Source organism: Bidens hawaiensis, unplaced genomic scaffold, assembly GCF_021521415.1.
Source record: "Bidens hawaiensis isolate Kalapana, Puna unplaced genomic scaffold, B.hawaiensis_p1.1 tig00034716_1, whole genome shotgun sequence".
NCBI classification, from domain to species: domain Eukaryota; kingdom Viridiplantae; phylum Streptophyta; class Magnoliopsida; order Asterales; family Asteraceae; genus Bidens; species Bidens hawaiensis.
The window spans coordinates 28,986-43,562 of NW_027496032.1; the positions used below are offsets into that span (position 1 = coordinate 28,986).

Genomic DNA, 14,577 nt, shown 5'->3' on the forward strand with positions numbered 1-14,577 from the left:
TAAAATTCGAGTAGCCAAACCAAACAAGAAAACAATTTGAAACCGGATATCACCAATTCACCTTCTTCAAACGTTACACCAGTTTCAGACGCTAACAAGTAGTAATAATAATATATATCCATATTCTGATTCTGAAATTGGAGGTTAAAAAATCAATCTTTTACACCTTTCCATGCAATTCCATCATCGTTCCCAAAAACCCAGATCTTACTTCACCTTAATAACACGTAAACCCAAAATTAGGGTTCCAAGATCCCTTTTCTTATTATCACTCTCGCCTCATTGCGTCCAAAACATGTTTAATAATCTAATTCATCAGTTTTTAAGACAAACGTGACTGTTTAATTCAGTTACATATCAATGTCGAACAATTTCCGGTGGATCGTTATTAATATTATTATTATTATTCTGCACTTATCAGCCGCTTATTGGGTGTCTGGAATTGATGATTTCAATCAAGCGTAAGTGGTCTTCGATTTTTCAATTTGGGAATCGAATTTGGTGCAATCTGGGTCAATGGGTGATGGTTTGACTTTGACTTTTGATTTCATTTGGTTAATTTAAGCTTCATTTTTCTGTGAATTTGGATTTTGTTTATTGATGTTATTGTTAACAGGAATGCTTTGTGTCTAATTAGCATGATGTTTTATATTTATTTTGCATGTAAAAGTTATAGCTTTGACTCCGAAAAGTCAAATTTCAGCTTTTGACATTGATGATCAAATGATAAAGGCCCTTTAGATAGTTACATGATTGTAGACGTATAGTACTAGGTTTTCTATATTTTTTTTACAGACCTATAAATAAACCGAGACTTTAGTGAACAATTTGTGAATTGTTCGGTAAGAAGTTTGCAATGAACACGAACAACCTTTTTTTGTTCATTAAGTTAACAGAACGTACATGAAAACATGTCTCGTTCGTTCATTTATGTTCGTGAATGTTTATAAACGTTAGTTTACATTCACTTATTTTCGTTAATTTACGTCTGTCTAAGCTCGTTCTTTTATGTTTGTTAGTACACTCATTTAAAATTTTTGGCCCAATACAACTTAGCTTATTTTTAATAATATATAAGGCCCAACACATTGTTCTTCACATTAATTTTAATGGAATTTAGCTCAATTGTCCGTTCATCCATGTTCATGTTGGGTTCATGTCATAATATTTGCAATGAATATTATTATCTTCTTACAGGTTTCCTATCATTTAACCTGATCCGGGTCATACAAAACTTCGTCTTTCTCATGAAGGACTTGAGGCTATTCGTAGAATAACCAATCCTATTGCAGCCGTTGCTGTAAGCTTCACATTTTATAAATTACTTTTATTTTTGGTTCATTTTTACTTTTAAACTTATATGGGTGCCTTAACTTTTAATAGGTAATTGGTCCATATCGATCTGGAAAGTCTTTTTTGCTTAATCAGCTTCTCTCACTTTCTTGTTATGAAGGTATGCTTATTTTTACTAATTTTAATGATTTTAGTACTTTACGATTTTGCTGGACAAATTTATATGCTCTGAAATTTGATACTTTGCAGGGTTTGGTGTTGGTCACATGCGTGACACTAAAACTAAAGGTATTCACTCGTATATTCTTTTAAGTTATTGGGCTTTCTTTGTTATACTATATGATAAAATTGATCAGTGCTTTATGTAAAATTAGTTCTTAAAAAATTTCAATTAATAATTTATGAAATAATTATAACCTCATATATGTTTGTTTTATTTTTTTATTATTTGTAGGAATATGGGTATGGGGAACTCCGGTTGAAATGGACATAACGGGGTGAAAACGTCTGTCTTCTTTCTCGACACAGAGGGATTTGAAAGTATAGGGAAATCAAACGTCTATGATGACAGGTGTTATAGCTTATTCAAATATTGTAATTGTCTTTTCTTACTTTTCTTATAGTATAATATATATAATACTAATAATATAAATTATGGGTTGTGTTTTTGTAGGATATTTGCTCTCACAACGGTTTTGAGCTCTGTTCTTATATACAATTTGCCGGAGACGGTTGGTTTTCTTTCTCTTTTGTTTATATATAAGTGCTTTCAAACTTTAAATACTCATTTTAGGTCTATATTGTTTTTTAGAAAAACCCAAGTTAGTATTCTTGTTTTGTTGTTGTTATTATTATTAATATTATTATTATTTTTTAATTTTTTTAGATACGTGAAGCGGATATATCCCGATTGTCATTTGCTGTTGTGCTTGCTGAAGAGTTTTATGGAAGGTTAATTTTCATTTGATTATCATAATATCGTTTAAAATAGGGTGTGCATGGGTCGGTTTTGGGCTCAAATCAACTTAATATTCGGTTTTCGGGTTTTTGAAAACTATTTGGTTCTCGGTTTCCACAATGGGTTCGGTTTTTTTGGTTTTGCCATTTGGGCTTGAAATTTTTGGGCAAAAAAAATGTCCATAAAGTAATGAATTTGGACCTGAAACTTTGATTCTAAATTTTTGCTTACTAATGATTAATAGATTATTAAACATCTGGCTCTAAATTTTTTGTGCTACACCATTACTTATTTTTTTTACTAATTACTTAGCATTCAAAATAAAAATTTTAATTCATACATTCAATTAAAAAGTTGGTTATCCGGTTTTTACAGGCTCGGTTGAGTTATAAAAGAGTGTTTGGTTTTTTTGGATCCAGAAAGTCAGTTGTTGAAGAAAACATAAAATTTAACTTTCGGTTTGGGTTGGGTTATTTTGGTTTGGTTATGTTGGTTATTTCAGTTACAGGCTAGTTATTTCAGTTTCATGCACACGGTTAGTTTAAATCTGCGTTTAGTGTGAAACTGATTTTTCTTTTTTTTTTTGTCGATGAACAGAGTCAAGGTAAAGTTTGACCAACTTGGATATCTTCAACCCCCTATATTATTTCCTTCCCTAGAAAACGATAGACTTGTGGTGAGGTGAAGTTTTTCATTGTGTTTGACCTGTTAGACCCGATATAATTGTAGGGTCAAGATGTGGCATTTGAACCAGCAAAACTTTTGTGGCTTATACCACGTGACTTTTTACGTAAGTTTCTATTTATTATTTTTATTTCTGTTATGTAACCTTGAGGTGACAATACAATATTGACCTGTATATATAATATGCTAAGGTAAAAGATTAAATTAAAAAGGAAGTGGGTCAAACGGGTTAAAAGTCAACCAAAATGTATTGAAGTGCATAAAGCCTTTTAACTTGTTTTATTAAAAAAAAGTTTACATATTTATTTTATAGATTAGTATTCAGTCCATTATGTCGTTATACCTTATTGTTTAACATTCATTTTGGCTCGTTACAGAAGGGAAGTCTGTAAAAGAAATGGTAGATGAAGCTCTACGACACGTACCTAATTCTGATGGTTAGCTTTCTTCCTTTTCATATATCAATACAAGTGCATTTTTTATTATTAATAAAGGATAAAACTAGTTAGGAGGTGGTATATGGATTTGTGTTTGATATTGCTCATTGTGACTCTACATAATCAAAATACAAAATCACCGGAAGAAAGAGGTTGCGCTTATTTGAGATGAAATTTATTATATAACAAATAATTTGATAAATGCATATTGTTTCCCAGGTGACAAAAATATTGACCAGGTCAACCAGATTCGAGACTCCCTAGCTATCATGGGTGACAATAGCACAGCTTTCAGCTTACCGCAAGTATGGTCCTTTTTGTCAATTTTTATTATATTCTATAAATATTTAGCATGTCAGATATTATTATAGAAAACATATCTTTTTAATAGTTATCTGATGTTTTAAACAAAATAATATTTGGTGGTTCATGCATAAAAGTGACACTCTAGGCTACTTTTGACGTGTTTTAACATTTTCTTGTCTACTTTTTTAATCAAGAAAGTAGGTTCTTTTCGACCTTTTCTAATATTATTCTTCATTTTTCGAGCAGCCACATCTGCAAAGGACAAAACTTTGTGACTTGAAAGACGGGGATCTTGACCCGAGTTATGTTGAAAAGAGAGAGCAGTTGAAAGAAGTTGTTAAATCTGTTATTCGTCCGAAAATTGTACAAGGAAAATCACTTAATGGAAACGAGTTTGTATCTTTTCTTGAAAAGGTACGTTTTTCATAACCCCATGTGGGCCAATTTTGCCGGGTCGGGTGATTGGTCGAAACAGGTTTTCTAAAATGTCACTCAGCTTTCATGAGATGTTCCAATCGTATATGCGTCTTGGTAACTATTAGTGATTATTATTTTTTCAATCCGACTTAAGTTTAATGGTTATGGAACTTGGTTATTATTTAGTGAATATTTTTCTTCAATATTACCTCCTACTTCAAGTTAACTAGCATAAAATTATCACTTATTAGTAACCAAGATTCATACATGTTTCATTTTGCTGCCTTAATTTAAAAAAAATTAACATTTATTAAGAATTTACATAGGTTTAACTGTAAAGTGAAGGTTTCCCAAAAAAGTAACCTAAGTTGACCAGTTGTCGCATGAGATAGGTTCAAATTGACCCGTATTTTATTTTACCAAAACAAATATGTTGACTCTTAATGCATCATTGAATCTTGATATCTGTTAAATATAAATATTACCGGTCATTATGATCCATTAGGTTTTAGTTGTCTTTTAGCCCACGTGCCGTTAAAGGTTTGTTTAGTGTTTCTAGTTTCTTATATGTTGAGCCAGTCTTATAAACAAACGGAAAGGACACATATGGAGCATGTTAGTGTCCGTTCGTTTAACTTTAACTGAACAAATGATTGATCACAAACAATTAAGCGCACACGTTTTTCTTTTTTGTGTTTGTATGTTAAGAAGATGAGTGTATGCGTCTTCGTTTATGTTCGTTTTTCATAAACGAACAGTTCACGGACGTAAATGAACGAAACATAAGAGTGGACACCAATTAAAAATTTAAAAGTAAACGTGAACATCGGGAATAATATATTTATAAAATTAGACAAAATTGTAATGAGCCTAAAATTTTTAATGAATATGCAAATGGACAAACCTACTAATGAACATAAACGAACGAACATAAAGGAGCGTGAATAATTGAATGCTCACAACCGAACAAGACATGTGGTCATGTCCGTTCGTTTAACTAAATGAGCAAAAAAATTTGTTCATGTTCATTTGTTTATTCAACAAACGAACATAAACGAACTTCCCGCCGAACGGTTCACGAACAGTTCACTTAAGGTTCGGTTTGTTTAAATGTCTTATATTGAGGGTTCCCCATCCATTGTAATTACAATTATCGTATATATTATTATTACAGTCTCTTTTATAGTATCCACTAAATCTATGAGAATTTTGTAAATAACTTGGGAAAAATGTTGGCTTTTTTTTTGTAGATTTTAGAAGCTTTAAACAAAGGGGAGATTCCAACAACAGGGTCTCTTGTGGAGGTATTTAACAAGAAAATATTGGAGGGGTGTTTGAAGTTATACGAGGATAGCATGACAAAAGTGATTTTACCGATTTCCGAGGAATCTTTACAATCCATCCATGAATCTTCAAGAGCCGAATCTTTGAAATCATTTGATGAACAACATTTTGGCCGCCACAATGCCAAGAAATCTGTTGAAACACTTGATGAAGATATTGAAAAGGTAAAGATTTGAGCATTTTGTGAACACGGTTTTTATATATAATTACTGTGTCACTTTTGGGCTTAAACATTTACGGGCTACTCAGTCTATTAACTTTCTTTTTGTATAAATTACTTAACATTCGTATAATATATATCACAATCCATAAATAACAAAATAACAAAAATAACAAAAGTATTATTTTTTTGGCAGATGTTTAAGAATTTTGTGATGGCAAACCAATACGAGTCTTCAAAATTGTGTGAGGCACTATATACAACGTGTGAGGACAAAATGGACCAACTTCAAGTACTTAGACTACCCTCCATGGCTAAATTTAACGCGGGCTTCCTTCAATGCAACCAAAGTTTTCAAAATGAGTGTGTCGGGCCTTCTAAAACCATATACGAGCAACGAATGGTCAAGGTTTGTATATTCTTTTATCTTTAATAATGTTATCGGTATCTATAAACTATCACTGTTTCGTTTGTAAAGACTAAAGATATCTGTTTAAGGTAAAGTGCAAAACGGGTCATATTTAGTAGAATTTAAATAACTGAACATAACTGATCTAAAACCAATTAAAAAGTTAACGTGAACAATGAATGCAAACGAATGAACATAAACCAACGTTCATGAACATAAATGAACGAACACGACACCTGTTCATGTTTGTTTCTTTAACTAGATGAACAGAAACTACTTTTCATGTTCGATCATTTGTTAAATAAACGAATTTCCCGCCGAATGGTTCATTGAGCTTTCGGTTCGTTTACAGGCCTATCGACCCGTTCATAAGTAAATGGATTAAATTGTAAAGAATAATTTTTATTTATTTATTGAATGTGCAGATGATGGGAAAGTCAAAGTCTTCGTTTATAAAGGAATATAATCACAGACTATTTAATTGGTTGGTGGCCTTTTCACTCGTAATGGTGATCGTGGGCCGTTTCATCATAAAGTTTATTTTAATTGAAATCGGGGCGTGGATTCTATTTATCTGTTTGGAGACATATACGCGTATGTTTTGGTCACCCGAGTCTCTTTATTACAATCCCGTCTGGCATGGTATTGTAGCCACGTGGGAAACACTCGTTTACAGCCCGGTTCTCGATTTAGACAGGTAAATTACTAAATTTAAACATTATTTATTTTAGAATTATGACTCTTTTTTTAGGCTTAAAAGTTTTTGATACATTATATGCTGATTAATACAGATGGGCGATACAAATTGGATTCATTTCATTAATATTGTTGGTATACTGGAGGTGCTGTAGAAGGAGAAAACACGGGTCCCACTCGCTGTTACCGATGTACACCAACGGCTTCAAAAGTTCGGGATAGGTCATGACGGCATTTTAAGGAACGCTTGACCTTAAAAAAAGTCGGAAGAGAGCTGTGATCGTCATATGGGTTCATGATATATAAATCGATAGAACATGAGTTGAAAGATTTGATGAAGAAAGTGTGATGTATGTAACTTTAGAAATACAAATTGTCTGTATGATTGTAGAGGAACCCATATTAAGTAAAGTTGTGGCTGCTGTGCTAAATGAGTTTAGCCGGGCTCGAGTCTGACTTACTTGAGCTTGTCTTATGAGAAATGTTAGAAGCTCGAGCTCATAGTTTGCTTTTCAAATTTCAACTACTTTCATTGATATGCAAAATTATATTTTTATATATGTTGATAGTATTATTTAGGGATTACTTCATAGAATAGTAACCAACTTTGCAAGTTGTTCCATTCAGGTCACTGATACAAACTTTTGTTCCAATCAGGTCACTGAACTTTCATTTTTGTTTCAATCCTAGATATTTTACCTAAATAGCAGATAATCTAGGTTTTTTTTTTAAAATTTTCAATGTTTTTACGTTGCATAATAACTTTTAAAGGTTGCGAAAATTAGTAAAAATGCGAAATATAATTTTAAAATTCCGAAAATTTGTAAAAAAATGTTCGGAAAAATGAGGTTCGGGTTAGAACGGGTCAAGGTCGGAACAAGTCAAAACGGGTTTCGGGTTAGTTTTATTTTTTTTGAACCAACGAATCAGCGCGTTTTCAACACGTTACAACTCGTTTTAACAGAAAAAGCTCGTTTAAAACGATTTTTTTCAGTTCATTTCAGCACTTAACAGCTCGTTTAAGCGATTTTTAAGTTCGTTTCAGAACTTAACAGCTCGTTTGAGCGATTTTTCAGTTCGTTTCAGCACTTAACAGCTCGTTTAAGCGATTTTTAAGTTCGTTTCAGCACTTAACAGCTCGTTTAAGCGATTTTTCAGTTCGTTTCAGCACTTAACAGCTCGTTTAAGCGATTTTTAAGTTTGTTTCAGCACTTAACAGCTCGTTTAAGCGATTTTTAAGTTCGTTTCAGCACCTAACAGCTCATTTAAGTGATTTTCAGTTCGTTTCAGCACTTAACAGCTCGTTTAAGCGATTTTTAAGTTTGTTTCAGCACTTAACGAGCTGAAAAATCACTTAAACGAGTTGTTAAGTGCTGAAACGAACTAAAAAATCACTTAAATGAGCTGTTAAGTGCTGAAACGAACCTAAAAATCTCTTAAACGAGCTGTTAAGTGCTTAAACGAACTGAAAAATCGCTTAAACGAGCTGTTAGGTGCTGAAACGAACTGAAAAATCACTTAAACGAGCTGTTATGTGCTGAAACGAACTTAAAAATCCCTTAAACGAGCTGTTAAGTGCTGAAACGAACTTAAAAATCGCTTAAACGAGCTCTTAAGTGCTTAAACGAATCTAAAAATCGCTTAAACGAGCTGTTAAGTGCTGAAACGACCTTAAAAATCGCTTAAACGAGCTGTTAAATGCTTAAACGAACTGAAAAATTGCTTAAGCGAGCTGTTAAGTGCTGAAACGAACTTAAAAATCGCTTAAACGAGTTGTTAAGTGCTGAAACGAACTGAAAAAGTCGCTTAAACGAGCTTTTTCTGTTAAAACGAGTTGTAACGTGTTGAAAACGCGCTGATTCGTTGGTTCAAAGAAAAATAAAACTAACCCGAAACCCGTTTTGACCTGTTCCGACCTTGACCCGTTCTAGCCCGAACCTTAATTTTCCGAACTTTTTTTGCAAATTTTCGGAATTTTAAAATTATATTTCGCATTTTATTAATTTTCGCAACCTTTAAAAATTATTATGTAAAGTAAAAACATTGAAAATTAAAAAAAAACCTAGATTACCTGCTATTCAGGTAAAATATCTAGGATTGGAACAAAAATGAAAGTTTAGTGACCTGATTGGAACAAAAATTTGTATCAGTGGCCTGATTGGAACAACTTGCAAAGTTGGTTACTATTCTATGGAGTAATCCCTATTATTTATATATAAGATTATGTAGTTATTGTTAATGTTATTAAAATGATTTAAGGATAAAATATTAAACAAACTGAAAAGACTTATCTGCCCTTGATTTAAGGACAAAGTTTGACGGAGTTAATGATTTGGACGTAATTGGCGAAAAGTAGGAAACCTCGATGGTTCATACGCACAAAATAAACTTTTTGGACTAAAGTCACATTATTGACCAAACTTCGGAGACGATTTTGACATTTTACTTTTTATGTTATTTTATTTTTTTTGTTATAGATATACATAAAATAATATATATTATTAAATGATCTTCAACTTAGGCTTGAGCTTAGATGACCGCGCTCATTCAAGCCCGGTCTGGCTTGATTTCAGATTTCTACAAGCCGATCTTGAGAGAGAGCCCAACTAATAGAATATATATTTGTATAAAGAATATGCCATTTGTATTTATAGATAGTATTAATTTGTATTAACTGACTTTCCTATTATGAGGGAATGTATTATGTATATATGATCAAAATCAATGAAAAGATGGGATCACTTTGAACCATATCATTCAACATGGTATCAATAGCCTTACCTTAGTTTCTTCCTACCTTCCTTCCTGCCGTATTCTTCTTCTTCAAATCATACATACACAATCATGGCATCCTCATTCCACCCTGCTGTGACTGTGACAAATATTAAAAATTTTATTCTTATCATCCTTGACAGCCAAAACGAGCATTATAATACCTGGGCCGAATTGTTTGTTATTCACTGCAAAGCATATGATGCTTTTGATCATCTTCAACCCTGTATCCAAGCCATCTCCTCTTCGTCCTCTGACAAAGAAAAGGAAACCACCAAAACCCCTCACCAAGAATCGTGGGAACGCATAGACGCCATTGTCTTACAATGGATCTATGGTACGATCACTCGCGACCTTGTCCACACCATAAAGATTCCCAACACCACTGCGTACGACGCCTGGTGCCGACTTAAGAATCTTTTTCTTGACAATCAAACCACTCGTACCATTGCCATTCAAAATAAATTCTTCAACTCTCGCCTTGATCAATTCCCCGATATCTCAGCCTATTGCCAACACATGAAGCTCCTATATGACCAACTCACGAGTCTCGGTTCACCCGTAACGAAAACCAACTCGTTCTTCAAATCTTGACAGGCTTGACTGGACCGTTCGAAAGCATCTCTCTCATTCTCCAAAACACCCAACCCCTCCCAGACTTCTATACTACTCGGTCAAAATTATGTCAAGTCGAAGATCAGAAATCATCCCAAGCTAAACAATCTGCCCAACATGCTGGAACGGCTCTCTTAACAACACCCGAATCACCCACCTCACAACCTATGGACAACCGTAACCCACCCATGTCAGAGACCGGCACCAGCAACCGTTATCGAGGTCGTGGCAGGGGTCGTCCTAGGGGAAAATTCTCCTCTGGCCACGGCCGCTTTCAGCAACATCACACTTCTCCTGCCCCCTCCTGGCATCCCCCTCCCTGGCCCAACATGCAGGCCCAACAACCATCATGGAGCCCATGGTCATATCCTCCCTGTCCATACCCATCAGCTCCTGTGGCCCAATCCTCTCCACAATCCAATATAGCCCACTCCAATGCTGCTAGGCCAGGAATATTAGGCCCGAGACCCAACTCATCTGGATCGGCCCAATCATATGCTGCTGGGTACTCGCCAACCGATATCGCTCAAGCTCTCTACAACTTGGCGCTTCAGAATAATGATTCTTCTTGGACTATGGACACAGGCGCGTCAGGTACAATGTCTCCTCAATATGATAAGTTTCCGTCTATTTTTAATTCTGGCATTATTCGCAACATTATTGTTGGGAATGGTAAAACCATTCCAGTTTTGGGACAAGGCAATATTACCCTACCACCACCATTCCCACCATTTAAACTCAATAATGTCCTATATGCCCCTAACCTAGTTAAAAACCTAATTTCTGTTCATCGTTTCACAACTGACAATCAATTATCTGTTGAATTTGACCCCTATGGTTTTACTGTGAAGGACCTACAGACCAAGAGACCTATCCTACGATGCAATAGCTCGGGGGATCTCTACACTCTCAGCCCGTCCAACATCACCAACCTCAACACTGCTTCCACTTATGCAGCAATCACTCAAGACATCTGGCATCAACGGCTCGGCCACCCAAAGCCCAGCCATTTTGCAAACTTTAAAAACTTCTAGTTCAATTTCTTTTGGTTCTTTGAATAATAATGTTTGCACTGCTTGTATTTATGGAAAACATACTAGACTACCTTTTATTTCATCAAATACACGCACGTTAATGCCATTTGACCTTGTTCATAGTGATGTGTGGACCTCCCCTATAATTTCAAATGGGGGTCACCGATATTATGTTTTATTCTTGGATGATTTTACCAATTTTTTGTGGACCTACCCCTTAACCAATAACTCTGAAGTTTTTACCATGTTCACTAAATTTAACACATTTGTGAAAACCCAATTCAACACCAAAATAAAACAATTCCAATGTGATAACGGAGGTGAATATGCCAACAATCAATTTCATACTTTTTGCAACACCAATGGCATGCACTTCCGTTTCTCCTGTCCACACACCTCCTCCCAAAATGGTAAAGCCGAGCGAAAAATCCGCACCATTAATAACCACATGTGATCCATACTCGCACATTCCTCAACACCTAACACCTACTGGCATCATGCCCTCGAAACCACCACCTACTTGCTAAATATCATCCCAAGTAAAATACATAATTTTCAAACCCCCACCCACAGATTATATAAATGCCTACCCACCTATGACCACCTTCGCGTGTTCGGTTGCATGTGTTACCCACTCATACCACACACCACAATTCACAAACTCGCCTACCGTTCCTACCCGCGTGTATTCCTCGGCTACCCACCCAACCACCGGGGATACAAGTGCCTTGACCTTAAAACCCGAACCATTACCATCAACCGCCATGTAATCTTTGATGAAACTATTTTTCCCTTCTCCAGATCCCCTACTCCCACCACCCACACATACACTTTCCTGGAAGACAGTCCCCACCCGTCCATTTATTTGCCAACCCACGGTCCTTCAAAGGACCCACCTGGCCTAACGACCGCAGACCAATCCACGCCTTCCCGCCCCACTAACCACCAACAAGCCCAAAACCCCACTACAACCACCTCGGCCCACATCCACTCTACTTCCAACTCCCAGTCCACTATCACACCTACTCCAGCCCACTCTCCCCCAACCGGCCCAACCCATCAACCTCAACCTGCCTCACCAACCACTCCCTCCCTCTCCACACCGGTCTAAACCAGCCCGATACCACCTCCACCACCGCCTCCTCCAACCCGCACAATTACCACCCGTGCCATGTCCGGCATCACAAAACCCAAACATATTTTTAACCTATCCACAACCACCATCACCCCCATTCCTAAAAACCCCAAAGACGCATTGTCCAACCCGGAGTGGCACTCTGCCATGGAAAAGGAATTTAATGCCTTAATTAAAAATAAGACTTGGGAACTTGTCCCGAGACGTATTCGTAGTATGTGGCTTTTTCGTCATAAATACAGGTCAGATGGCACTCTTGAGAGATACAAGGCTCGTCTCGTATGTGATGGCAGAAATCAGGAAGTTGGTATTGATTGTGGGGAAACATTTAGTCCAGTTGTCAAACCGGCTACTATTCACATTGTCTTAACCTTATCTCAGTCTTGGTCCATCCACCAGTTGGATGTTACCAATGCATTTTTACATGAAAATCTTACTGAGACAGTGTACATGTACCAACCAATGGGGTTTCGGCACCGCGATTTTCCGGATCATGTTTGTCTTCTCAAGAAATCTTTGTATGGTCTTAAACAAGCACCACGGGCCTGGTACCAGCGTTTCACAGACATTGTAACATCTATTGGGTTCATACAGAGCAGATGTGATCACTCTCTTTTCACTTACTGTAACATCCTGAAATTTCTAAGAATATTATAATTAAATTAATTAATATCAGTGGGAAAGTTTACTCGGGTTAGTCGGGAAATAATTAATAGAGTAGAAGCTAGTATGGGTCGGGCTAGTGTTGGGTAATGGATATGGGTTATGGACTTGGGAAGGAAGAGACCATGGGCTTAAGCCCATGATCCATAATTATATAAACCTTAATCCCCATTTTTCATTCATTTCACACATATTCCATACACCACCAAAACACACACTTAGCTCTCTCTCATCCTACTCTCTCTCTCCCGAAATCAAGAGGAAGAAGAAGGATAAACGATTTCCGACCCGAGGTAATGGTAGTATGATGTTATTTATACTCAAACCCGTTAGTTATAGTCGCGTAACGACGAGCCGACACCGTTAAACCGTTTAAATCACAAGATCCGGGTGGAATCGGGTATAAACCGGACCTAAGATGAGTTTAGGGATCACCCTAGCTCAAATCTGGATCAAACGGGACGAAAAATGATGAAAACAGTGGAAGAACGAGTGAGATCTCGTTTTTCCGGCCAAAACGCGGTTTTCTGGCAATGACGGCGCCGGAAAAGATAAAGGTGTCAGGGAATGTTCCCTGACCTAACCCTAGTTCGCTAAGGAAACTTAGAGAACTAGAGGGTGATTCATTAGCTAGTTAGCTAAGGAAACTTAGAGAACTAGAGGGTGATTCGTTAGCTAGTTTGCTAAGGAAACTTAGAGAACTAGAGGGTGATTCGTTAGCTAGTTCGTTATGGGAGCTTAGCGAATCAGAGGGTGATTCGTTAGCTAGTTCGTTATAGGAGCTTAGCGAATCAGAGGGTGATTCGTTAGCTAGTTCGTTATGGGAGCTTAGCGAATCAGAGGGTGATTCGTTAGCTAGTTCGTTATGGGAGCTTAGCGAATCAGAGGATGATTCTTTACCCAATTCGTTAAGGGCAAAGTAATGAACTAGGAGTTTAATATAAAGACAGAATGGTCCCTGGACTTAGAAAAGAATTATATAATTACATAACAGCCCTTGGAGTTTGGCAATTTATGAAAGATACATTTAAAGGTTAATGAGTAACGATTAACTAACCAGGTAATGATTTAATGAAGTAAAACAGCTTAGACGTGTAAGACTAATTAAGTAGCAATGAGATGACTAGAGTGGTACGTAATACCGTAATTATTAAACAGTTAGACGCGCACAGCTCAAGAAGGAGTAACCGTTAGCAGAAGAAGTAACCGAGTTCAGGTGAGTTTCTAGCCTCATTCCTTGTTATGTTTTCGGGGCTGTGCGCATACTCGATGTGTTTGTTAATACATTTATCCTAAGTGATAAGTGTATGCCATATGTGATATATGTGATAGATATGAATGAATGCTTGTCGGTACGCGAACGATCTTCGGATATTGCGCGTACTGTCAGGTTATAAATAAAGATATAAATATTATATATGGATGATGTATGATTGTTATGAATGAATGCTTTTCGGGGCGTGAACGATCTTCGGATATTGCACATGCCGACAAGGAGTATGATTGTTAATAGAATGATGTGAAGAACGCCTAGAGTGTTCTTATGCTATAAACTGTATATGTGAAGAATGTGTATGCAGGTACAGGAACAGTGTGGTAGTTCTACGTCCGACGTAGCGAGTTAGGATGGCAAATCCCTCTAACGCCCGTTAGA

At 36.3% G+C, this 14,577-nt stretch overlaps 1 protein-coding gene and 1 pseudogene across 2 annotated transcripts; both read left to right on the forward strand.

The window, feature by feature from the left end:
- The first annotated feature begins 315 nt into the window (after positions 1–315).
- On the forward strand, positions 316–6,926 carry LOC143586598 (uncharacterized; annotated as a pseudogene). Its single transcript, XR_013144735.1, has 16 exons — positions 316–461; positions 1,198–1,300; positions 1,384–1,453; positions 1,543–1,581; positions 1,748–1,864; positions 1,967–2,024; positions 2,180–2,244; positions 2,849–2,855; positions 2,981–3,041; positions 3,313–3,372; positions 3,592–3,677; positions 3,925–4,092; positions 5,346–5,603; positions 5,796–6,008; positions 6,434–6,705; positions 6,800–6,926. The product of XR_013144735.1 is annotated as an uncharacterized LOC143586598 (transcript).
- A 2,622-nt stretch (positions 6,927–9,548) lies between these two features.
- On the forward strand, positions 9,549–10,070 carry LOC143586599 (uncharacterized). Its single transcript, XM_077068113.1, has one exon. The coding sequence runs from the start codon at positions 9,549–9,551 to the stop codon at positions 10,068–10,070; it is 522 nt and encodes a 173-aa protein (XP_076924228.1).
- The last annotated feature ends 4,507 nt before the right edge of the window (positions 10,071–14,577 follow it).